Source organism: Candoia aspera, chromosome 5, assembly GCF_035149785.1.
Source record: "Candoia aspera isolate rCanAsp1 chromosome 5, rCanAsp1.hap2, whole genome shotgun sequence".
In the NCBI taxonomy this organism is placed as follows: domain Eukaryota; kingdom Metazoa; phylum Chordata; class Lepidosauria; order Squamata; family Boidae; genus Candoia; species Candoia aspera.
In genome coordinates, this window is record NC_086157.1 from 85,849,353 (window position 1) to 85,874,341 (window position 24,989).

General features: G+C 39.4%; 2 protein-coding genes across 3 annotated transcripts in view; one reads left to right on the top strand and one right to left on the bottom strand.

Annotated features, from left to right (window-relative positions):
* NME7 (NME/NM23 family member 7) overlaps positions 1 to 8,537 on the bottom strand; it is a 94,197-nt gene extending 85,660 nt beyond the window's left edge. The window contains exon 1 of one of the 2 annotated variants that reach the window (XM_063305652.1): positions 8,492 to 8,537. In XM_063305652.1, coding sequence (XP_063161722.1) covers positions 8,492 to 8,494 — 3 coding nt within the window. In that variant the 5' untranslated portion in view covers positions 8,495 to 8,537. Of the gene's footprint in view, positions 1 to 505; positions 584 to 8,491 lie in introns of those variants that run through there. The other variant, XM_063305653.1, reaches the window with a different exon arrangement.
* Positions 8,538 to 9,466: 929 nt separating this feature from the next.
* Positions 9,467 to 24,524, top strand: BLZF1 (basic leucine zipper nuclear factor 1). Its single transcript, XM_063305648.1, has 7 exons — positions 9,467 to 9,551; positions 16,749 to 16,814; positions 17,302 to 17,738; positions 18,560 to 18,759; positions 20,294 to 20,422; positions 21,494 to 21,716; positions 23,556 to 24,524. Exons 2-7 carry the CDS (start codon positions 16,787 to 16,789, stop codon positions 23,736 to 23,738), a joined length of 1,200 nt encoding a protein of 399 aa, XP_063161718.1. The 5' UTR covers positions 9,467 to 9,551; positions 16,749 to 16,786; the 3' UTR covers positions 23,739 to 24,524.
* Positions 24,525 to 24,989: the final 465 nt, after the last annotated feature.

Below are 24,989 nucleotides of genomic sequence, written 5' to 3' on the forward strand. Positions count from 1 at the left end.
GTGTTATTACCTTTCTACTAAAACTTAATCTGAATTACAATCCGATTCAGGTAGCCGAAAGGACAAGGAAATGTCTATTTCTTTACAGTATTATATATAATGTTACCTATGAACATTTTAAATATTGAAACCATAGGATTATAGGACACTATAGGACACTAAAGCAGCCCTTTAGAACTGCTACTGTAAGGTGGTTGCTTAAACAGGAAATTAATGTAAACAGAAGGTCCAATCCCCCAATTTGGTCTGTTTAAAATCCAACGGCAGAGATACGGTGAAAATTTAGGAAACAATCTTAAATTACAGGAGTTGACAATCTTTTGGAAGCAAAGGGCACAACTGAAGTTTTATGAGCGTGTTGTGGTCTCACTTGAAAATGACTACAATTGGGGGCCCTTGCTTATTAACAAAATGATTACATTGTGGGCATGGATTTTCAAAAAATACTTATTTTCCAGAAAGCAAACTGGTGAGATTATTTTCTGCCATCTCCTCTAATTCTTACCTTACTCGTGTCTTTTTGCTGTGTCTCTTCTGCCACAGCTTATCTTTGACTTTTTTTGGAAGAGGAGCCTATTTCCAAACAAAGCCCTGGGTTGCAGCCCTCCCATTCCTTTTTCCTAAGAATTGCCGCAAAACCTATATAAGGCAAAGAATAATTCTAAGAAGTAAGTATGAACTATAAGCAAGCACTTTTCATTTACTGGTTTTTAAAAATATATAAAATTAAAATTGGGTTCTATAAGAAGCCTGGCAGGCACCTAGAGGAAGAATGTTGGACATATTAATGTCCATAGGCACCTCACATTCTATATTCCAATTATAGTCTGCTATGGTTTGCATTGGTTATAAGTTTGTGAGTCACAGAAGTCTTACTCAACATACGCTTACCTAATTCTTTTAATTGAAGATGTCTTGGACTGAACCTAAAAACATCTGCAGGCCAAGTATATGTTATCAAATCAAATAAAAATTTATTATGGCCTTTTGGTCAGAGAACACTACAGTAAAAACACATAAACCTATAATTACTAATACTAAAAAGCAGACATAAAATACAATAATAATTATACATTAAAATAAATTAATATAGTATACAGATAACAGTGGAAATCACCCAAATTTGTACTAATTTTCAGTTGTAGGTAGGACAGATAGAACAAATGGTGGCACAAAATCAGGCAACCTGGAAAGAGGTCCTGTGGAGTCCTTGGTGCTCTCTGAGCCTTGTTGTTTTCTTGCAGATGTTTCATTGCCAGACTAGGCAACATCTTCAGCGCGAACAGGGAGTGGGCCTTGCTCTCTGTTTATATACTGTCCAGCTTGTGTTGGTGGGGGTGTTGTTCTCTCCTTGGGAGTTCCTTGATTGGGCTGTTTGCTGCTTGGTTGATTGACTGAGTTAATAGTTCCTTGATTAGGGTGTATTGTGCTCTTTGATTGTTCATCTGGTGTTAATCCTAGTGTTAATCTTTGCATATGTGGGTGTTGATTGCTGGCAAGGAAGTGTTCTGGTCTTTTGGTTTTTCTGTTGTCTCTTTTGAATAGTATGTAAATGTTGTTTACCTCTATGTGTCTGCTGATGGCTGCTTTGTCTGAGTGCCAAACTTCCAGGAATTCTCTAGCATTTTTGGATTTGGCTTGGTTTAGGATGCTCTGTTTCCCAGTTGAAAGTATGGTTGAGTCTGTCCATGTGTTGTGAGATTAAGGAGTTTTCATTGTGACTTCTGACTGTTAGTTGGTGTTCCTGGATGCGTTCTGCTAGTCTTCTGCCTGTCTGTCCTACATAGTGGCTGTTACTGTCCTTGCACTATATGTTGTAAATAACTCCTGTTTTTTCTTCTTGGGCTACTGGGTCTTTTGGTTTGCTTAAGATGTGCTGGAGGGCTTTGGTTGGTTTGTGTGCTATGGTGATGCTGTGTGGTTGTAGCAGTCTGTTGGCAGTTTCTGAGATGTTTCTGATGTATGGCAGTGTTATCCTTTTCATAGCTTCTGTTGGTTGGGTTGTAGTGGGTTGAGTGGTGAGGCACTTTTTGATAAAATTGAGGAGGTATCAAAGAGGTCCTGGTCAGATAGAAGAAGTGACAGCTAAGCACTGTGCTCTCTACCAGGGTAGCTCTTTAAAATGGGATAGATTTACAGTATGTCTTCTGAGATTCCTTGTAAAGAGAGCAACAAAGGAGCATGTGGCTTAGAGATTCCAGATAGCCATCCCCACCTGGGCATACATGCTGCTGAAGAGGAAAGTTTTTATACCACCCCACAGGACTGTGAAGGGTAGTGCATCCAACCTGGCCAGGGGAAGGCCCGAAGAATTTTCAGAATTAGAACTGAGGAGACATAAGATGATGACACATGCCCATTTGAGACAAATCCATGAACTGTGGGATTAGATACTAGGCTCAGACTGCTTTGAAAATCAGTATCAGTTGTATCACTGAGTTAGGAGCCTGCCCTACTGTTGAGAGTTCAATAATAACAATTGTATTATTATACACAATACTATATTTATAACAATAATATTACAGCGTGCTTAGGGAGAAATCTGTTTAGACTCACTGAAATTACATTTTCATAGCACATCAGCTGCCCTAACAGTTTCAACATAATTATTTTTATAACACAGTTTCAAGATCTCTGGGGCAGAGATATTTACAAATTCAAGTTAATATCCTTGTTTGAAGAAACCCTAATTAAATGCTGGCAAAATATCCACTGTTTAAAAGAAGCCAGTAGAAACATATCTCTGGCAAGTAAATAGCTCCATCTAGTGTTCCAAAAAGGACTGATTATTCTATATTCAGTGCTGATGCAGCTAGAGGAATGTGGCTTTACTTAGAATCTGCTGCCCCTTTACCTGGAAAGGAGTCCCACTTCATTCAGTGAGACTTACAGCTGCAATGCTGTGAATGGCATTTCAGCCTAAAATTTGAACCCACAACTTTTGGACATGTTAATCTCTTGGCCATATATTTTCAAATGTAAGTGTTTACTTAAAGTATTGAGAGATGATGGGAAAATATTGGTTTATTTAATTATATATTTCTAATTTTTTTCTACAATCTTCCTCTAAACCCAATCTATTTTTAACTGCAGAGAATACCAGCATTATCCATTGTTTCTTCATTGATGATACGGTTTTATTGATGGGTACCCTTTTATTTATAGATAAATTATTCCTTCGCAGTTAAATGTAATTCTGTTCTTGGGGAGTTATGGGCCACTGCCAAGGCTATTTACATCACAAAAATTTAACTAGAGATATTAAGCAGTTTACAATTGAAAGATCTGCACTTCAAAACACCTTTCAAAAAAAAGAGAAAATCTGAGAATGTTCATTACCCACTTTCATATACTTTTTATGCATGATTAGGGTTTAAACTGCCCCAAAACAAAACTCACAAAACCCAAAACTGAATAAGAGAAAAGTTTTAAATTAGTCATCTAGCAATACTTCACAACAGGTGGTTTCAAATGCTGAAGGGCTATGACCCGCTAATATAATGAATTTGTGTGAATAAAACTAACAGACTGCACACTGCACTGTGACAGGGCTGCCATTATCCTTGCTCATCCAGGCAGAAAATGAGCATGGTCTGTAGAAAGCTAGCTCAGGAGCTTACCACTTAAGAGGACAGAAAAGGAGGCATGCTCAAATGGCTCAAGCAAACTAGGAGATGCAGAGCCATTTAAGCAAAAGGTCTTGAGCTACCAAGGACCCCAGAAAGGCGAGTTTGACTAAACTGACAAGGAACAAGTGTCTCTCTTAACAGTCAAGGACTATGCAGGAGGAGAGGTCCCCTGACTAAACAGTGGAGCTATAAGATCACTAGCTAGAGAAAAGCACTGGTTGTCCTTTGGCCAGCAGCTTTTCAAGAAGGATATGGGGGTGGGGGCTGTTCAAGAGTGGGCTGGCTGATTTTTCCACAGAGGAAGCAGCCTTCCCACTTAGGGACATTCAAGAGTCCTGCAGTGCACAGCCCTTCCAATCCAGAAGATCTGGACAGTCACTCCCATAGATGCCAGCTGGGAATTCTTAGGAGTCCAATTTTTCTTGCCCCAAGGGATGGCCATTCCTACCTCCATGGCACTGCCATTCCATTTAACCTCGCAAAGAAGGCTTGGCAGCTGGAGCCCAGATGGCCAACCAGCTGCTCCAAAGAGCCCTCTAGCACAGTGCAACATGGTATAGACCTGCCTGGAAGCTTCATTCTCACTCTAGCAGCAGTCCAACTGCTCAGCATCAGGATCCCTGGAATACCTCAGTGGAACCAATCAGAAACAGATTGGTGCTGGTGCAGGAGTCACTGCGTGTGCACAGAAGCTGTTAAAGGAGAGCTCCTGTTCCTGGATTCCACATACAGACCAGTCTAGAATTAGTAACTCAGTGAGGCCTGCCAACATTCAAGCAGAACCAGAATAAGTGCAACCCCCGCTGCCCCCAAATGTGCTGAACTCTGATTCCATCACCTGTGACAATTGACTTGGGGCAGATAGAAGTACAGCATCATTTGGAGACTGCAAGTTGTCTGCCTCTTCTCTAAATGATGTTTTAGTATTACACACTTGAGCCTTGGGTTCCCATATTATTCTCCTCATCCCTATTCTCAGACTGCCAGAAAAAGAAAACTGCAAGCTTTCTTATCTAATTTTAAACTAATCCTCCTGGACTTCTAGCTCCTGCTCAATGAGCAGATGACAGCTGTGGAAATAAAGGCCTAACAACTCCATCTGATACACCATTATACCATTTCCTAGACTGGGAGGTCCTTCAATTACTCCTGCCCTAGTCACTGCGTAACTCAATTATTGCAACATGCTCTACATGGAACTGCCCTTGAAGACCACTTGGAAGCTTCAAATGGTCCAGAATGCAGCAGCATAGGCAGTGATGGGTATGCCTGGTGAGTTACACTGGTTACCAGTATGCTTCTGAGTGCAATTCAAGGTGCTGGTTATGACCTATAAAGCCTTACACAGCATAGGGCCTCATTATCTGAGGGACAGCCTATCTTCTGTGATGCTTGCCCAGCTGGTAAGAGCTGAGAGGATTGGTTCACTCTGGATCCCTACAATTAAACAGTGCCAACTATCAGGACCCAGGAAGCATACCTGCCCTCTAGAAAGAGGTTCCCCAGAGATCCATGTGGCTCCCACTCTGGTGGCATTTCAGAAATCCTTAAAGAAATGGCTGTTCTCCTAGGCCTTGGGGTAGGGTGGCAGGGGTCCGTTGAATATGTTTGTAAGTGTGGTGTTGTTAGCAGATCGTGCCATCTTGTTCTTTATTTCTTTATTTTTATTTATAATCTTATTTATCTTGTACTTTCTACCTGTTCAGTTTTATTGCCACCCAGTCAGACTGGAATTGGATGGTACCTAAATGGAATGAATGAATGATCCTTTTTTTAAAAAATTCAACTCAATGGAAAGTTGGAAAGAAATTATGTAAAAGGATACAGGACTCTGTCCATCAGTTTCATCAAGACAATTGTTTGGAAACTGAACCATATTTTCCATGCATCAAGAAGCCAGCAAAATAAATACTGAATTAAAAACAGGTTGGAGCTAACTATAGCCTGTGGAAAAACCAATCCAGAAAAAAAAATCCTCAACGAATCTCTATGGGAGAAGCAGACGGGCAGTAGTTCACAACATAGCCAGCTGCTTCACTGTAAGTCCCCCTTTCTTCCCCATTATGTTGCCCAGAGCAGAGCTAGCTTTAATTACAAAGAATTCCATGCTGCATGGCTTCATTAGCTTTTATTCCTTCCAACCCACTAGAATATTGGAAAGAAATTATGTCAAGGTGGCTAAGACTCTATCTATCTGTTTATCTTTCAGCAGAATAATTTTCCAAAACCAGAACAGAATGGGATCAGATGTGGTATGGGGAAGAAACTGGAAACAGAAAGGTTGAATTCAAAAATTGGCCAGGTAAAGCCAGGGCAGTGGAGAAAAATGTTCCAGAAAAAACAAACAAACAAAAAAACCCTCGATACATCCCAATGGCAGGGCAGTTGAGTAGCAGCATGAAATATTGCTGACTCCTCCAGTCTAAACCCTGCTCCATCCTCCTTCCTAATTACATGATGCAGCCCACCCTGTGCTACCCTATGCATACAGTAGACAAAAACACACAGATACACCAAGAGGGAGAGAAGAAATATACTGTAATTCACTGAGTTGGGGGGAATGGGGGTTTGCAAACTTTGGTTAGAACACCTGTAGACATCTGTATCAGGCAAACAGGAAGCAACTTCTTTGCATCAAGAGGCAGTTAAAAAGAGGATCAGAGGGATCAAAGAGGGCCTGCCTTGATGCATTTACTGAAAAGTGAGGTGCTAAGGTATATATAACCAGTTTTTAAGATGCTGAAACCTAACCCCTGTTCCTTTCAATAAGTCTAAAGAATGAGACTGTAGGAAATTAGTTTCTTAGTTGGAAACAGCTGTCATGGGACTGACTTACACAGAAAAAACGTGTCCTTCATTCCTGATAAATTCACAAAGATACATGGAGGAAACACATAAGAACCTGCCCTGATTAGATCTCAGAAACACACACATATACAGGCAACAAGAATACACATAACCTAATAAGCCACTGGGGAGGAATATCACTTCAGTACCAGAAGAAAATATAGAAGGCCCTATGATCACACCCTGGGAAGCCACCACTGGAAGCCACCGCTGGAAGCCTCAGCTGCCCCAGCCCAGTCCCCAGCCACATTCACCCTCGCCACCCTGCAGTCCGAGACCTCTGCTGCCCTGCGCTCTACCACCCCAGCTGACCTTTGCCGTCTTCTTGCTCCTGCTACTGACAAGACATGCCCAGCCTGGCCCTTCATGCCAAGAAGTCCCTTTGTGCTGTGCTGCTAGGGCGGCCTGGGGCTGGGCTTTGTGCTACGTTGCAGCTCAGAGGCTTCTTGCAGGAGGAAGGAGAAAGCCTCACGAAGGGCCAGCAGCTTCCAACGTGAGCTGCAGAGCGTGCACCGGAGGTGCCCCTGAAGAGTCTACAGGAGTGGCTTTGTACTGCAGCTCAGGGGCTTCTTGCAGCCCCAGAGCTGTGGCATACACATACAGCAAATCTACAAAGTACATGAACAGTCCATGCAACCGGAGTTTACTCACTGAGATATATCACTGTTTATTCAAAATTGTCTGTGTTTGCCCAACACATTATGACCAAACCATACAAACCACATAATGGCTTAGCAAACCGTGTGAACCAGGGTGTAAGTTCCAGCTAACTCCAGCCTGAAATTCTTGCTTCTTCTTGTACTGCCTTTTTCCATCTTGCCTTCCCCTTCCTGCATGTAGAGGACTTCATATTTCTCCAAGCTAATAGGCATCCTTTACCTAAATCTAAAGAAAACCTCAGCCTATTAGGATACCATGAAAAGAATCTGAAAGTTTGGTAGCTATAACATGACAGTCATCCCAGTGTGGATTCTTTCAAACATTTACCAATGAGACTGTTATCCTTCTTGATCAGTGGGCATGCTGGCAGGAGATAATATAGTGAAAAGGATGGAAAAGATGTCAAACTAAGAGTGGAAAGAGTTAACCCGAAACACCATTTAACCATAAATAACACTGAATGGTTGTGGCCTACTACTTTCTCAATCTAGCCTATCTCTCAAGGTTACAGTGAAGATAAAATATGTAAAACTATGTATGCCGCATTTGGCTTCTTGGAAGAAAGTTGCGATATAGCTGCATTAATCACAGTACATTTCCCCACATTTTTCCCCATACGTCTGCCCTATGGAACACCCTTCCCCCAGAGGTGAGACGGGCCCCCGCTCTCCTGGCCTTCCAGAAAGGGATAAAGACTGGATCTTACCATCCTGCTTGGGGTGGGGTAATCAATCCTGGTTAGTGCCCTGAAGAGGCCTCCGTGAATTCATGAATTTAAATTAAGAACTTTTAATATCTCCATCTTGGATTTTGTATTTTACATTTGTATTTATATTTTTAAGAAGCACTGTTTTTATTGTATTTTAATCTGTATTTATTTTTAGTTTTATTGTAAACTGCCCAGAGTTGCTCTTTGAGTGAGATGGGTGGTGACAAAATATAAATATAAATAAATTATAAAGAACAGAAATGTCCTTTACTTCAGAAAACTGCCCTTTAGATTTATTTTATTTATTTATTTATTTTCTTGCTTTTGCTCTTTAATTTTCCTTTGTAAAGCAAAGTTATAAAACTTTTTTTTACCCTTACAAATTTCTTTCAGATTTGCTTTTTCAGATCTGTCCTTTATTTTTTCCAAGAAAATATGGTCACTGTACCATTAATAAAACCCTAATAACCACCAACCCATTGAGCTACAGGATTGCCATTAGCTCAAGTACCAACATTTCTTCAAACCGGGATGCTTCGGAAGGGTCGCTACTTCCATTAGGCGACTTTTCTCGCGCTGACATCACGGGAACCCCCTCCCCCGCGGCGATCTCCTTCCTCAGCGTGCACATCCCATCTCCACTCACCATGGTCCAGCTACCTCCGACTTCCCGACCGCGATCGCCACCTCAGCCCTCAGCCGTTATACCTCCCTCAAAAATAGGAGAAACTAGACTAGCGACACGCGCTACCCCCAAGCCGCTTCTTAGCAACCGAGGCCACGCCTTCATTGGCTCTACGGCTTAAACGTCCGGTAGAAAGAGAAAGCCGCCTTGGGTCTCTATTGGTTGGGAGCTGTGTCTCTCAGTCTCGTGGCGTAGTCCTTTAGCGTGAAAGGCCAGGGCTGGAAAAAGAGACCGGAAAGTATGAAACTCTCGCGGGCCTGCGCAAGACTGAATGTGGGAAAGGATATGTCATTATTGCTTTGCTGTACAGGAACGTAGAGGTAGGAATTTAGAAGTTACAACGTTCATTAACTTTTGAGTGAAAAGTGTTTTTTTACTTCCACCGGTACGCTAGCCACAAATATAATGGTAATATCCGTATTATAGATTGTAAGGAGACCTGTGCCTAACATAGAGTAATCCTGCAATATATTTTCCAAAATGGAGATGAAAAAGAGGCTGGTTGCAGTTTGATTCAACAATAGCCCCAGAAAAAAACATTACTAAGCAAAGATCCATCTACTTAAATTGCACCCTCCGTACCCAAATCTTTGTAGTGACGAAACCTCATGCAGTTCTTCACGGCCTGCACGCAGCTTTTAGAAACTAAAATCTCTTCCTTCCCATTTGAAAAAAAGCCTGGCAGAAAAAGTAGGAATGCCTCATTGGGCTGCAGCATTTACCTGAAGAGGGAGGGTCGCACTGCTAGCCAAGCGGCAAATATGCTCTACAGGAAATTAAGGAGTTATATAATTCTCTACTTTAATGTAATTATGAATGTTGCCAGTGATTTGAGTGGTTCAAGACGAACAAAAAGTTGAAACTGAGACCAGAAGTTGCTCGGTTTGTGTGGATCTATTATTATATCTCTATAGGCGGAAGGGAGTCGATCGGAAGTTATTCCTTCCCGAAGGGAGAAAGAGCGAGCGATGAGAAGCAGTGGCGAGGGGCGCTCGGTGTGAAGGAGGAAATCTCACAGCTGGTAAGTTTACACTTTAAACGAATTTACACAGCAATTCGCTGATCCGTAAACTGACCACCTAGGCGTTACCCAGTCGTCCAAACCACGATCGGCTTGTTTCCGGGTTAGCGTGTTGTGGGAATGAAGCCTCCGGGGGTTGCCTGAAGCAAGTTATTCAACTGTATTTCTGTAAATAAACATTATGGGGAAGAAGGTCGTGTTGACGACATACCAGGTCCCCGGACGCTATGTAGCCAGCTGTGCCGGAGACCCGTCACCATTGAGGCGGTGTGAAGTTGAAGGCCCCATTAAGTTGAATCGGAGAACAGCATTAAGAAGAAAGGAGGATTTCTGGGTAGTTTATCAAAAGTAGATGCCCGCCACGACTGGGCTTACTCATTTAGTTGTGTGGTTTATGAGTGTTGTGTGCCGCCGAATCCCCCCCCCCACGCGACTTGCAGCAGCTTACAGCAAAAACCATCCCATAAATTGTTTAATTTTTAATCGTGTTATACGGTACGATATAACAACACGGAGCAATTATTCCACCACAGAAAATGCAAAAGAGAGGGATAGTAATTGCCTATGATGACACCTCCTCACTCCCCCCAAAAAACTCTAGCTTCCTGGGAAGTTATCTCTCAACTCAGAAGCTGCGCTTCCCGGGCTCAGCCCCCTCTTCCTGGAAAATATAGGAGAGTGAAAAATACATTTTTTCAATAGAAAAGGGTATCTGTAGCTCAGGATTGAACTGTGGGGTTTTTGGTGCTCTCTGAGCTTGGTTGTTTGCTTGCAGATGTTGCATTACCCAACTAAGTAACTTCATCAGTGAGAGTGAGTGTGGGGTTTGCTGCCTGCTTATATGCAGTAGCTTTAGGCAACTGGCAGGGCAAGCATTCCTTGGCTTATGTCCATTTGTTCAGCGACCATTCAAAGCTACAGCAGCACTTAAAAAATGGACTTAAAAACAGTCCTCAAAGTTCCAGCTGACATAGCGTCCCCATGGTCATGTGATCGCAGTCCAGGCACTTGGGTGCCTGGCTCACAATTCTGATGTTGCAGCGAGCCATGTCACATGATCGCCATTTGGGACTTTCCCTGCCCCTTTCCCACAAGCAAAGTCATTGGGGAAGCTGGCAGGGAAGGTCGCAAGTCACCCCAGTAAGTTGCTCCCGCCACTTTCTCCTGAGGAACCTGCTATGGAGTACTCTGTAGCACCCCTCTGCCTGTCTGCACTCTGTGGTGCGCACCGGCCTGCACCACCCTCTGCTCTCCCATGGCCTCTGCCACCCCACCTGAGGCCTTTGCAAAAAGGACAACTCCTAGGTTGCTACAGGAGTTATGGAAAAATTTAACTCTTTCCTACCCTTTACGTCTGAATTGGTGAAGCCCAGACCTGGTAACCCTAATTTGGATTTGTACAAACTATAGTTTACAATCCAAAATGGTGGGATTTGCACAATATGCTAAACGAAAGCCAAACCCCGTTGTAGTTAGCATGTATGTGACAAATCAGTGTGTGAAGTAAGCTCTTTCAATAAGTCAGAAAAAATTTATTGTATGGCATAGCAGTTCGGTGTTCATGCTGCTTTTTTCTTGCTGGGAAATCCTTGTGAGGTCCAAAGCCAGATGTGTAGACTATTTAGCTGTGACAAGTCATGTTGCCCGGGGTGCACCAGGAGGAGGCTAGTCTACATTGCACTGAGTTGGGCTGAGAGAAGGTGACTGGCCCAAGGTCACCCAGCTGGCTTTCATGCCTAAGGTGGGACTGGAACTCTCAGACCCCTGGTTTCTAGCCCAGCATCTTAACCACTAGGTTCTTATGATGTCACACCACTTTTTCTCCAGAAGGAGTAGCTAATATAATATTATGACTGAAATAATCCTGTAAAATATATTACACATTCTAGGACTATGCAATGAGCTTGTTTGTGAAACTGAGATTTGAATAATTACTTTAGACCAGTTCAGACATGGTATCAGTTATATCATAGTAGCTTTCCTAATTCCCAACTTGTACTAAAACCAACTGCCCTTTTTAATTTATTTTTATTTTATTTTTATTCCACCTTTAATATTTTTATAAATAACTCAAGGTGACGAACATACCTAATACTCCTTCCTCCTATTTTCCCCACAACAATCACCCTGTGAGGTGAGTTGGGCTGAGAGAGAGCGACTGGCCCAAGGTCACCCAGCTGACTTTCATGCCTAAAGCAGGACTAGAACTCAGTCTCCTGGTTTCTAGTCCAGCACCTTAACCACTAGACCAGACTGGCTCTCTTTTAGCCTCATGATTTGTGTGGTGTATACTGTATCTTTATTTCTGTCATCTTGGGGCAAACTTGCTCCCGATAGTCTGGAATTTGTTAAGTTTTAGTTTTATTTCAAAACAAATACAGATTTGAGAATCACTTGCAAGAGTCAGTTTTCTGACAGTGAAGCCATGTTGCAAAAACAACCTTTGAAGTTGTTCTCAGCATGGAACTGTTGCAGTGACCAAGAGGTTTGCTGCCTCATGTGCCCACGTCCAAATCCCACTACCATCTCTCTCTGTTTCCAGTTTGTAAAGTAAATAACTATTGATTTTCTGTCTTTTCATGAATCCCCAAATCCGCTTCCTGCAGTAATCACTTCATTTTGCCTTACACTGGGGATAGCTCTTAAATTGTATGAGTGATTATATTCCAGAGGGAAAAAGAAGTAGGATTCCATCCTAACATACCTTGGTTATTCAGGACACCCAAGTTCATTGGAGTAGTTGCCTACATGAGAAAATAATTGCATTCTCAGTCAGCTTCCTGTTTCAAAATCATAGGCATTTTTAAAAAATCTTTTTGTTGTTGTGGGGACAATAGGAGGAGGAAGGAGTAATAGGTATGCTTGCCACCTTGAGTTATTTATAAAAATAATAAAGGCAGGATAGAAAATAAATAAATCTCTAATGCCAGGCCAGAACTGTTGCTTTGATGTATAGAAAAATAACTGATGTATGGCAAAAGTAACAGTATAAATTCAGAACAGAAGCTTAACCAAATTTAAGCAATTCCCTTATATTTCATATATCACCCAACAAGACAAACTCAGGCACTTAGAGTATGTTTTTTAAATGGGAAACACCAATCCCATACAGAAACTGGACAATTAAGTAAAAAGAATTCTCAACAACCTCACCAAGAAAGAACAAATTACACAAGAACAGAGGCGGATGAAAAGCAGTGGACCTGTCCTCCCACGCTTCTACGGACGCCCCAAGATACACAAGCCAGGCATACCGCTTTGACCCATTGTATCATTACCAGGGACTCCCACCTACAACATAGCTAAAGAGCTTACAAAGAAACTTAGACACCTCACAGAGGAGAGTGAACATTCGATCAACTCCCCACTACAGTGCCTCCATAAAATCAAAAACATAAAAATAGAAGATGAGATCATGGTGTCATTCGACGTTACAGCTCTCTTCACATCCATAGACCCGGCACTAGCGAAATAATCCATGGCTGCAGTTCTGCGCAACACACCAGACCTACCCAAATACACCAAAATAGAAATACCCGGGATAACGGACCTCATCAACCTCTGCCTTACAACATACTTTCAGTTGATGGAGAAATATACCAACAGATCAAAGGAACACCCATGGGATCACCGATCTCAGGACTTATAGCAGAGATTGTAATGCAGCATCTGGAAAGGATAGCACTCCCACACATACAACCCAAAGTATGGATCCGGTATGTAGATGACACTTTTGTCATAATACAAAAGAAACAACTGGAAGAAACCCACAAAACCATCAATAACATCTTTAATGGAATAAAATTCACAAGGGAGGAAGAAAACAACTCACTACCATTCCTGGACATCCTCCTCAGTAGAGGAAATGATGGTAAGTTAGAAACACAAGTCTACAGGAAAGCTACCCACACCAACCAACTGCTCCATTACCACAGTAACAATCCAACCTCCCACAAGAGAAGCTGTGTAAGAACATTATTCAGATGAGCACTTACACACTGCAGAACATCAGAAAAAAGAAAAAGATCATCTGTACAGCATCTTCCAACAAAATAGATACCCACTCAACTTTATAAAAAAGGGCCTCATCACCCAACCCACTACAACCCAACCAATGGAAACTATGAAAAGGATAACACTGCCATACATCAGAAACATCTCAGAAACCACCAACAGACTGTTACAACCACATGGCATCACTGTAGCACATAAACCAACTAAAACTCTTCAAAACGTATTAAGCAACCCAAAAGACCCAATAGCCCAAGAAGAAAAAAACAGAAGTTATTTACAACATACAGTGCAAAGACTGTAACAGCCACTATGTACAACAGACAGGCAGAAGACTAGCAGAGCGCATCCACGAACACCAACTAGCAGTCAGAAGACATGATGAGAACTCCTTAATCTCACAACACATGGACAGACTCAACCATACTTTCAACTGGGAAACGGTGAGCATCCTAAACCAAGCCAAATCCAAAAGAATTCCTGGAAGCCTGGCACTCAGACAAAGCAGCCATCAGCAGACACTTAGAGGTAAACAACATTTACATACTATTCAAAAGAGACAATAGAAAAGCCAAAAGACCAGTACACTCCCTTGCCAGCAATCAACACCCAGATATGCAAAAATCAACACTAGGATTAACACCAGATGAACCATCAAACAGCACAATACACCCTAATCAAGGAATTACTAACTCAGGCAATCAACCAAGCAGCAAACAACAGCCCAGTCAAAGAACTCCCAAGGAGAGAACAACACTCCTACCAACACAAGCAGGGCAAGCCATGGTATATAAACTGAGAGCAAGGCCCACTCCCTCTTTGCACTGAAGATATTGCCTTGTCTGGCAATGAAACATCTGCAAGAAAACGATAAGGCTTGGAGAGGACTCCACAAATGGGAAACTATTGATGGAAGGACTGCAACCAGAAATAATCTCAATATTTATAAACACGATTCAAATCTCAGTTGGGGTGCAATGGAAGGGAATTTAAGTAGTTTGTATTACTGTTTTTATTGATTTTTCCCTTGTTCTTTTTTGTTTTTTCTTATATAATTGTGTGAATTTATTCTTGAAATAATGATAAATAATGGTGATAATAATATGTTCAGTGTTTTAGAGATTTCTAGTTATTTTTTAAAATGATACAATGAACCTGCTTCTATACAATTCAAATTTCATGACAATTGTAAATGTCCTGTTTATTTATTGATATTTTATTCTTTTATCCACATTTCTCTTCTTTTTTAGTTATTTATTCTTTTAAAAATGTTTTATTAAATAAATTAAAGGGGGAAAATAGAAAAATAACCTAAGTATAGTGCTTTCTCTTATCCATATGGTTTAATTACTTTATTAAGGCTTTTTCAATTATGCAAACTTCGTTGTTTATTCGTTCAGTCGCTTCCGACTCTTTGTGACTTCATGGACCAGCCCATGCCAGAGCTTCCTGTCGGTCATCAACACCCCCAGCTCCCCCAATGCAAACTACCTGTTGTCTTAATGTTGCTGAATGATATATAAATATAATTCTTTATTATTTTCCCATGTTTGCTTAACAGTCTGCTGAGGTACATAAAATCACCTGCTGGGCCAAACTTATAACTTATAATTCATTCCATTTTCTTTTTTAGATGTTACCTACTTGCTCTTCAGTGCATTATTTTTTAGATCCAAATTCTTCATTTCATATACAATCTAACACAAAGTCATTAGAGTCAGCCATCATCTATAAATGGGTTAAACATCCAAGGGAATGTCATATATCCTTGTCTTATTCTCTGCTCAACCATCAGTTGAACAATTCACTAAGCATTCCAATTATTTATTCCATTTATTGTCATGCATTTTTTACTTCCATCATATATCACTGTTACTGCATTCAGTAACAAATCTTCCACTTCACATTAGTGCAAAAGGTTTCACAATACAAATCTAGTTACTTTACTATACATGTTCTTAAAACCAAGTAACTTACAACAATAAATTTTCTCATAGTCATGTAATACTGACTTGCTTTAGAGCAAATATTTGGTCTGTGCCCACCCACCACCCGCCCAGCATAAAGCATTTTCCACATTGTTTTAACAGTTGTTCGATAGTCTTTTTCATGTGTCTATGCTTTATGGTTAGTTGTTCTAAGATAATCAGGATTGGAATGTGCTACACATAAATAAAGAAATATATGATAAAAGTGTGCTGCACTTCCCAAATTTTGCTCATTGTTATTTCTCATGTACTTTCAGTAAAAATTACCTTCTTAGGCACACTTGACAAATTAATCACGCTGTAGTTTTTGCATTCATTCTTGTTATCTTTCCCTTTGGAAGAATGTTGTTACTGCTTTTTTTATACAATCAACATGCACATAGCCACTCCATAAACAAACATGTTTTATCATTTCTCCAGTTACAAACTCTATATTCACATCCTTTTTTTCGATATTCTCAAAGCATTTATTACTTCCTTTCCATTAACTCTTTTCTTGGATGCTAATATTTATAGCATTCACTTGGATTCCACTCTTAACATATCACTTTTATTTCCATATAGATTTCTAAAATACTCCTTCCAGTATTTTCTCACTTCAATTCCATCTCAAAGCATTTCATCACTTTTATTCTTAATTCCACTGATTCCTCAGGAGGCTTATTGATTAGCCCTTTTCACTCACTGACTGCTTTCTTTATAAGAAAGTACCCAGTTAAAACTTTGCTGCATTAGTAGAATGCAAATAATCCAGAGTTTCATCACACATACAGCCCAACGAAATAAGTAAGTGCTTATTAAGTAAGCACTTACTTACGAAATAAGTAAGTACAGTTAATAATTATTCCAATGAAATGAAATAGTTCCTCTTTTTGTCTTTCATAGTTTTTTGTATTAAATGTTTTTGTTACACTAAGATCTGTAGCTTATTTTTTTCTTATAAGGTGCCATGAAAATACTTTTACAAATACTTTAAAAAATGTTCAGCCATCCTGAATAGGATGTGTATGCATCCAGTCACTTCCAATACATCAGGTTATGGGCTTGAACCTTTTCTACTATTTTTTTGTGAGAAGCTCCACTATGGGGGTGAATTAATATGTTGCAATGTGTCCTGTACTAATGATTCTATATTCTGTTTAAGGGAATTGGCAGCCAGAACATTTATTTTTTTGGTTTGTTTCTTTCTTTCTTTTAGGCTTTAGCGTTTCTCTTGTATGCAATCCCATCAATAAAATGGCAACTCTAAAGAATACGGAAAACAGTAAGTATTCAGCCTTCTTAGGAATTAAATATTGAATTTGGAGATATATTCTGCAAATATTTACAAAAGAAGGATTTTTAATACATGTTTTATTTTTAAAAATCTAGATAGCTTTTGTTGAAGAAGCTGAAAGTTGGTAATTTAGCAAAATAGAAACTGTTACATGTTCTTTCATAATCTTTTATTTATGAATATTTTAAATATAGTTTTGTTACATAAATTAATATTACATCTAAATCTGCTGTTAGCTTTCTTTATACTGTAGTTTGGATTCTTTAATTTGGCTAGGAGAGGTTCAAATACAATGTGAGACTGATCCAATAGGTGGCTTTTTTGTTTGTTTGTTTGTTTTTGACACTGTGCTGCCAAACATTCCCATGTTATGGGAAATGGCAAGCTTTGGATGTAATCTAATAATATTAGATTATATTAATGTTTTTCTGAGCTAAATATATTTTTTATGCTATTTTTCTGTCTCAATTTGAAGCTTCAGCTGAATATACCACCTCACCTATTCGTGGACCTGGTGATGGCATGGAAACAGAGCAACCTCCAAAATCTGTTGAAGTAATCCCCACCACAACGAGCCATGCCCATCGAAGCCCACACAAGAAACTTCTTCCATCACTGAGTCCTGGAGTTCTTCAGCTGGGGAGAGTATATGGTGACAAGGCTGTGGAAATTGAAGTTGTACGCATAGTGGTTCCTAAAGCTGCTATAAACCACATGGTACCTGTTAAAAATGCTAAAGCATCCAAATCTGCAGGTCACCAAAAAGAACTCAGTCTGTCAGATGGAATATCATCAGATACTAAGAAAGAACTGCTGGAAATAAGAAGTGAAATAGGGAAACTTAAGAATTCAGAAAAGAGATTGTTACAGGATAAGGAAGGCCTTTCCAATCAACTCCATGTACAAACAGAGGTAGGAAAATAGACTTGGCTGAATTACTTTTAGAGGATACTTTGTACCAGGCGTTTGGAAGAAATAATTGCAATGTATGTTAATAATAATTATTCAGGGATAACAATGCAGCTTCAACTCAATTCAATTCAATTTAATCCTTTTACTCAGGATTAAATTAAATTTCACTTAATGACATTACTTTGTAGTAAGGCCATTTAGGATTGTAGTCTACATCACTGGATTACTCTGAGAGATGAAGTAAAAGTATTCAAAATAAAGTGGAGTAAACGGAGAAGTAGACCCTCTACCTGAAAATAATAGACTAAGTGGGTAGCTACTGCATTTGAATATGCCATTATGCCATAAGACTGAGCCCTCAATCCCCTGGAGAACGCCAACTTTCATCAGAGCAAAATTACAGTTTGGATATTGATACCATTTTGGAAGAGTTTCTTGGAGTTCTTGAAAGCTGCTGTAGGATAGAAAGTTACTGATCTCAGATTATGAAAGCTAAGAACATGAAAACTTTTTTTTTCAGCCTATTAAAGCTGCATTCTATGAAATCTTGTCTTTTTCTTCTTCTTTTTTTATTAAGTCATGTAAATCTGTTATTTATGTAGCCACTCTACAGGAACATAAACATTAACAAGCTTCATTTGGTGTCTGTTCATCATATTTTGAAATGTACAGCAGTCAACTTTTAATATATGCTGTAATTAATTACTACATCTATCTACCAACACAGAACAAGGCCAGCATGCATCTTTCTGTATACCCAATACTTTAACTGCAGTAGGTTAATCAATTCAATGCATGTTGAAATCATTTTCCTATCTTAGGTCAATCGGGAGTTGAAAAAGTTGCTTGTTGCTTCTGTTGGAGATGACCTGCAATATCATTTTGAGCGTATGGCACGTGAAAAAAATCAACTGATTCTTGAAAATGAAGCCCTTCGGCGGAATGTGTCTCAGCTGTCTGAGCAGTTAGAACGGATGTCTATACAATGTGATGTTTGGCGGAGCAAATTCCTAGCAAGCAGGTACTGTTGATAATACTGCCTTTTAAAGGTCATCTTGATAAATAAATGCACATCTACATAAGCAACCATAGGCACAGAAATCCCTTTTCTCCATTAGAGTTTTGTTATTGACTCAGGAAACCAGGCTTTAAGGTTTAACAGACATAATTGCTCTGGATGGGGACATACTTCCCCTTAAAAATCAGGTTTCCGGCTTGGGAATGCTTCTGAATCTAGCACTGACAAAAGGTACACATCGGTAGCAAGGGAAACTTTTATCAGCCTTGGCTGATATGCCAGTTGTGCCTATTCCTGGAGGAGAGAGACCTGACATTGGTAATGTATGGGTTGATAACCTTGGGGCTGGATTACTACATTGCTGTTTGTGAAGACAATGACAATTGGCCCAGAATGAAGCAGCATGGTTGGTGCTTCCAGGAGGTGCCACAACACACCCTTGTTAATGCAATAGTGCAGACCTGAGTAGTTTTCTGACCCCAGTTCAAGGTGCTCACTCTGATGTACAAAACTGGGTAGGTCTTAGAGCCAAACTACTCTTAAATACCCTTATTCTAATGTTTTTAATAGGGCATTTCTGCATCTTACTCCACTAATACGCTTTTCAGCAGCTAATTCATCATGAGTGTAAACTGAAACACTTTGCCTGAGGTTTAAAATATTTCATTTCCTCAAGCCTTTTACAGTTTGTAATATTTTTTTAGAGATTTTAATCAAGTTTTAATAATTTTGATAATTATGAATTTTTGTATGCCACCTACAGCATACCAAATGAAAAATTGATAGTATATGCCTTAAAAAATACCTTTATAAGACATCTACTTATCATTTTAAAAGTTTGTCCAACAAATATTATCCATTCTCTTCATTGATATTTTATACATTGCTAAATTACGAGTGGTTAAGGTGCTGGGCTAGAAACCAGGAGACTGTGAGTTCTAGTCCCGCCTTAGGCATGAAAGCTGGGTGCGTGACCTTGGGCCAGTCACTCTCAGCCCAACTCACCTGACAGGGTTCTTGTTGTGGGGAACGTGGGAGGAGGAAGGAGTATTAGGTATGTTCCCCGCCTTGAGTTATTTATAAAAATAATAAAGGTGGGATAAAAATAAAATAAAAATAAATTAAAAAGGGCAGTTGGTTTGTAGTACAAGTTGGGAATTAGGAAAGCTACTATGATATAACTGATACCGTGTCTGAACTGGTCTAAAGTAATGATTCAAATCTCAGTTTCGCAAACAAGCTCACTGAATAGTCCTAGAATGTGTAATATATTTTACAGGATTATTTCAGTCATAATATATTAACTACTCCTCCTGGAGAAAAAGTGGTGTGACATCATAAGAACCTTGTACTTCATATCAAGTTTGTTCCTTCAAGATATATTATCCTTTTTATTCCAAATTATCTATATATCAGTTCAGATTGCAGCATGAAAATGCAACCATTGAATTAACTGCTAATGTATAGTAGGAACCACAATATTAATTAGATGAATCTACTTTATCTGACTAGGACCTCTCTGAAATTTCTTCTACAGAGTCATGTCTGATGAGTTGACTAACTCCAGAGCAGTTCTCCAGCGTCAGGCCAGAGATGCGCAAAGCGCAATTCAGGATCTGTTAAATGAACGTGATCAGTTTCGCCAAGAAATGATTGCTGCACAAAAGTATGAATATATGTGTTGTTTTCAATCTCTGAAAGCCATTGCTTCAGATTCCATTTTAGCCATTTTAATTAGCACTTCTGGATCATTGATATTTAGAAATAACAGCAGTCTTATATTTATTGTTGCATAAGTCTTAATACATTATAGCCTGATTTACAGATTTATTTCTAATTCACAATATAATCAAAGTTCTCTGGCAAAGATATGGGCAAATATTGCAAGTGTCTAAAAGACTTCTTGAATAGTGAAAACAGTAAGATGCAATTAGGAAATAATTGCATCAGAATGATCAAATATATGAAGAGCTGTTCTCACTTGACAACTCTTATTATGTACACATGTGTGCATATTGCATGTATGTGTGCATTATATACAGAGAATGAGAGATGTACAGAAAAAACTGAAAACAATGGGAATTGCCCTAAAATGTAGTTAATAGCATAGATGTATACATTATTAGAACAAAACCCATTCTCTGTGGCAATAGATTGACAGAGTCTACCGTCCCTAGTTATTAGGTGCTTGCCTAGCAAGCTTAAGTTTTTGTTCTATGATCTGTTTATCTTACATTTGCTCTCAGAATTATCCACAAGTAAGAAACCTTATTCTGTGTGGATGACAGGAATTGGAAACAGTAATAAGTCTATCCATATTCACTGGGTGAAATTTCTATCCCAAATGGCTTATATGAACTGCAGGGCTACCCATGCAAAGGGAGAATCAACATATTTTTTTCCCTAATTATTTTTACCTGTTTTGGAAATAATCTACTGTTGGTCTGAGATTTTTCTGCCCTTCCTTGTTTTCCCCTGTTACACAAGGGCCATAAAAGTTTGATAATTCATCTTCACATTATTTTTCTCACCCAAACTCTTAACCAGAAACTACACAGTCTGTCTCCTTGGATCATCAGCAAACCTGTAAATAGCAATTTTTGCTTTTGAATAATTTAACACCCCTTTCTTTTTATCCTTCCTTCTCCTTGACTGTTCATCCTGTTATTTCTGTAGCCCACCAAATCTTCTCATGGTCTATAATATTGTAATTGAAACTGATTTATCTCCAATGCAGATTATTAGAGGAGCTCCTGGTTTCTCTACAGTGGGGAAGGCAGCAGACATACTATTCTAGCACGCATCCTCATAGTACGATGGAATTGGCTGCTGTAAATCATAAACTTGCTAGAGCAGTGACTTCACATCTACTTGGAAACTCCAATAGCACTAACAGTCCAAAAAATGGCTCTTCATCTGCAGAACACTGCAACACCCCTGCTGAAAAAATGGCTGAAATGGTAAAAACATTTTATGCAGTAGCATTGCCTTTCTGTTGCGCATTAAAATTTTCAAGTTTACTTTCTAGAAACATGAAGCAGTTCCTTTTTATTGCAGTATAACAGATGCTATGACTTAATGAGCCTTGAACTCTGGCCTATTAGCATTCCCATACTCTGAATATAAAAATGTATTTCTCAACTTATTAGGACCATCTGTTTACTGACTAATGGACAGTTGTCCCTGAACAGCTAGTTAAGGTAAAGAAAGTGCAGCATGAGCCTGACCCTGGGAGTGGGGAAGTTGAAATTGTTGGTCTTTTATCTCTGTCCCCACAAAAGTAGTCATATTTATTTATGCACCTTAACTTTTGTTGTAAAATACTATATATGTTATTGTTTACACCAAGCTATTTTATTACCCGTAGAGTCCATGTTGAACTCAATGTAGTTTCAGTCAATGGATAGATTCTACTCTCTACTCTCTATTCTCTTAAAGTAATTTCCAGGATATGTTCTACTATACTGCATGGAAATATAAATATATTTTCTACCATTCATTTGCAAGACAAGATACAAACTCAGAGGTGGTTAGAATAAGTTGGCAGTTGATTCCTAGAACTACACCTCTGTTGTGGCCCACTTCTAAAGTAGATTGCTCATACAGGTAGTCTTCGACTTAAAACCATTCGTTCAGCAACCATTCAAAGTTACAACGGCACTGAATGAATGGTGGTTACGACCAGTCCTCAGAGTTCTGGCTGTCCTAGCACCCCCACAGTCACGTGAACGCAATCTGGGTGCTTGGCAACCCATACACACCGATTGTCAAGCACTCTGCAATCACATGGTTGCCATTTGCAACCTTCCATGCCAGCTTTCCCAGAAAGTCAAAGGTGAAGCCGGCAGGGAAGATCGCAAGTCGCTGGGGTAAGTCTGCCCCACCCATGCACCCTCCACCAGCCCCTCTGCACTTGCACCACACTAGCCACTCACACACCATCTCTGACTCGCACCACACCCCCATGTACCCACCCAACCCATGTGGTGCCTTTCATGCACCCTCCTTGACCCTTGCGGTGCCTCACACACCTTCGACCTACACCACACCCCCATGCCACCTGACCCACACAGTGCCTCTCATCCACCATCGCGCACCCACCGAACTCATGTGATGGCTCTCACGGACCCTCCCCAACCGGCACAGTGCCCTCTTGCATCCTCCCCAAACCGCACCGTGCCTCTTGCACACCCTCCCCAACCCATGCAGCACCTCCTGTGCACCCTCGACCCTCCTCAACCTGCATGGTGCCTCTCGCCCACCCTCCCCAACCTGCACTTCATTTCCAAACTAGTTGTATCTGAATTATAATAATCTTTGCTTTTCTGGTATTGTTGTTGACACATACTACTCTCAAAGAGTGTGTGCAAAGTTCAATTTGTGTAAATTGTGGCAGCTAGGTGATACTGATATGTGAAACTAGGATAATATGCTAACTGCTTTCTGGTCACAATTCAAGTTACTGGTTTTAATTTTTAAGATGAACAGCTTTAAGAAGCAAACTCTTTATTCTGTACAGAATAAAATAATCTTGTAGAGCTGCCACTGAATCTCTAAAAAGTCTATTGGAATACAAGAGAGGCCTCTCTCTTGCATGGGAATTGAACTTGGCCTCTCTAATTTTAGAAAAAGAATTAAGCGTTTATCCAGGTATTTCAGATAGTGTTAAAAATGTTTTAAATATGTTTACTAATGGAAAGCACTGTGATTATTCTTTTGGATGGAAGGGCACAGCATTGATTGATTGATTGATTGAAAGACACTTTTCCAAAACATTCATTGCTATTGTTGTTTTCCAGGTATTAAGAATGCTGGATTCTGGCACATGTACAGAAGTATCAGACCTTCCTTTTTCTGAGCCTTCAACAGCATCTTTTCTTTCCTCAAAGAAAAATATTGGACGGTTTCACCCCTACACTAGATATGAGAACATAACTTTCAACTGTTGTGATCACTGCCAGGGAGAATTACTTGTTCTTTAAAAAAATTCTGTTCAATAGCAATGGCTTTTGATTCTGAAAAGGCATACAATCTCTGTGTGCATTTATTTTCTGTACTTTTATCCAATGAGGATTGGATGTTTGTGCTAGAAATATATTCTTCATAAAGCTTTCAGGGCTTTAATGTTCTATTCTCAAATTCTTCTTTGTGGCAGATTGGATTTGTAATGTAGTGTAAATTGTTTTTCAAGGCTAATTAAGAATGTATTAGAACAATATGTTCCATACTGTACTGTACACAGATCTTTGATAGAATTTGCATACCAACTTTTCTTCTTTAAAGAAGAACTTGAGAGTATTAGAAATGTCCCATGAATGTCAAATATTCAATTCCTGGAAAAGATGTAGATGCTGATTTCTATTATGTGAACTATTTGATTTTAGAATTATGGTGCATGTAGCACACAAGTATTTTCTACCATTTATTTCCAGTGTTACAGTAGCTGTTACATGGGCAGATGAAAATGCATACTTTAAGGAAAACTTAAAATGCTTATTTAGGTGGAATCTGTGCTTAAAGATCACAAGTGGTAGAGTTGACTTGCTGAGATTAAATTAATTCTAAAGTGCAATAGGTATATACAATATACAAGACACAAAATTTATGTCAAAGAGTTGCAACGGCATTTGTATGCAAACTACTGGAGAGGTGCTTCTCAGTTCACCTTTTCTACAGAAAGGGCTTTTAACAAACTTGGAATGAATATCCAAGGGATTTTGTGAAAAGCTTTTAGTGGTGCTATTAAATGTGGTTGGACTGCTCTTCTACTTTTATCTCTTTTATCTCGTTTTTAAATTTGGAAATAGGTAAGAATATGCCATCATCAATTTTTTTAAGAAAGCGTCCTTTGTAAATCTTGATTTCTTGAGGATGGAGTGGGTTGGATTTGCAATTTCTCAATAACACAGCAAATAACCTATTTTTTTACAACAGGACTTCCAAATAATGCTGTGACACAGTATCTATGAAAACCTACAGCCTATTTTTTGTTTGATCCAGTATCTGGAAGAAGGTTGTTATATATGATTAAGTATTCTGTTCTTGAAGAACAAACCTGCAACACCTGTCTGATTCATTAACCAAGCCATGTCATATAAACCCCATATACACATGCATATATAAATAATACAAAAATAGTTTCTGTATTATATACCTATATTTATATGTGTGTGTGAGAGTGAAAGGAAACAGCATAAAAATAGTGCTATTCATATATATATATATATATATAT

Excerpts from the sequence above, each read along its gene's own strand:
- BLZF1 (XM_063305648.1), top strand. The coding sequence starts at position 16,787 with ATGGCAACTCTAAAGAATACGGAAAACA. Across the intron at positions 18,760-20,293 it reads AGCAAATTCCTAGCAAGCAG|AGTCATGTCTGATGAGTTGA; the intron begins GTACTGTTGATA and ends TTTCTTCTACAG. Across the intron at positions 20,423-21,493 it reads GAAATGATTGCTGCACAAAA|ATTATTAGAGGAGCTCCTGG; the intron begins GTATGAATATAT and ends TCTCCAATGCAG.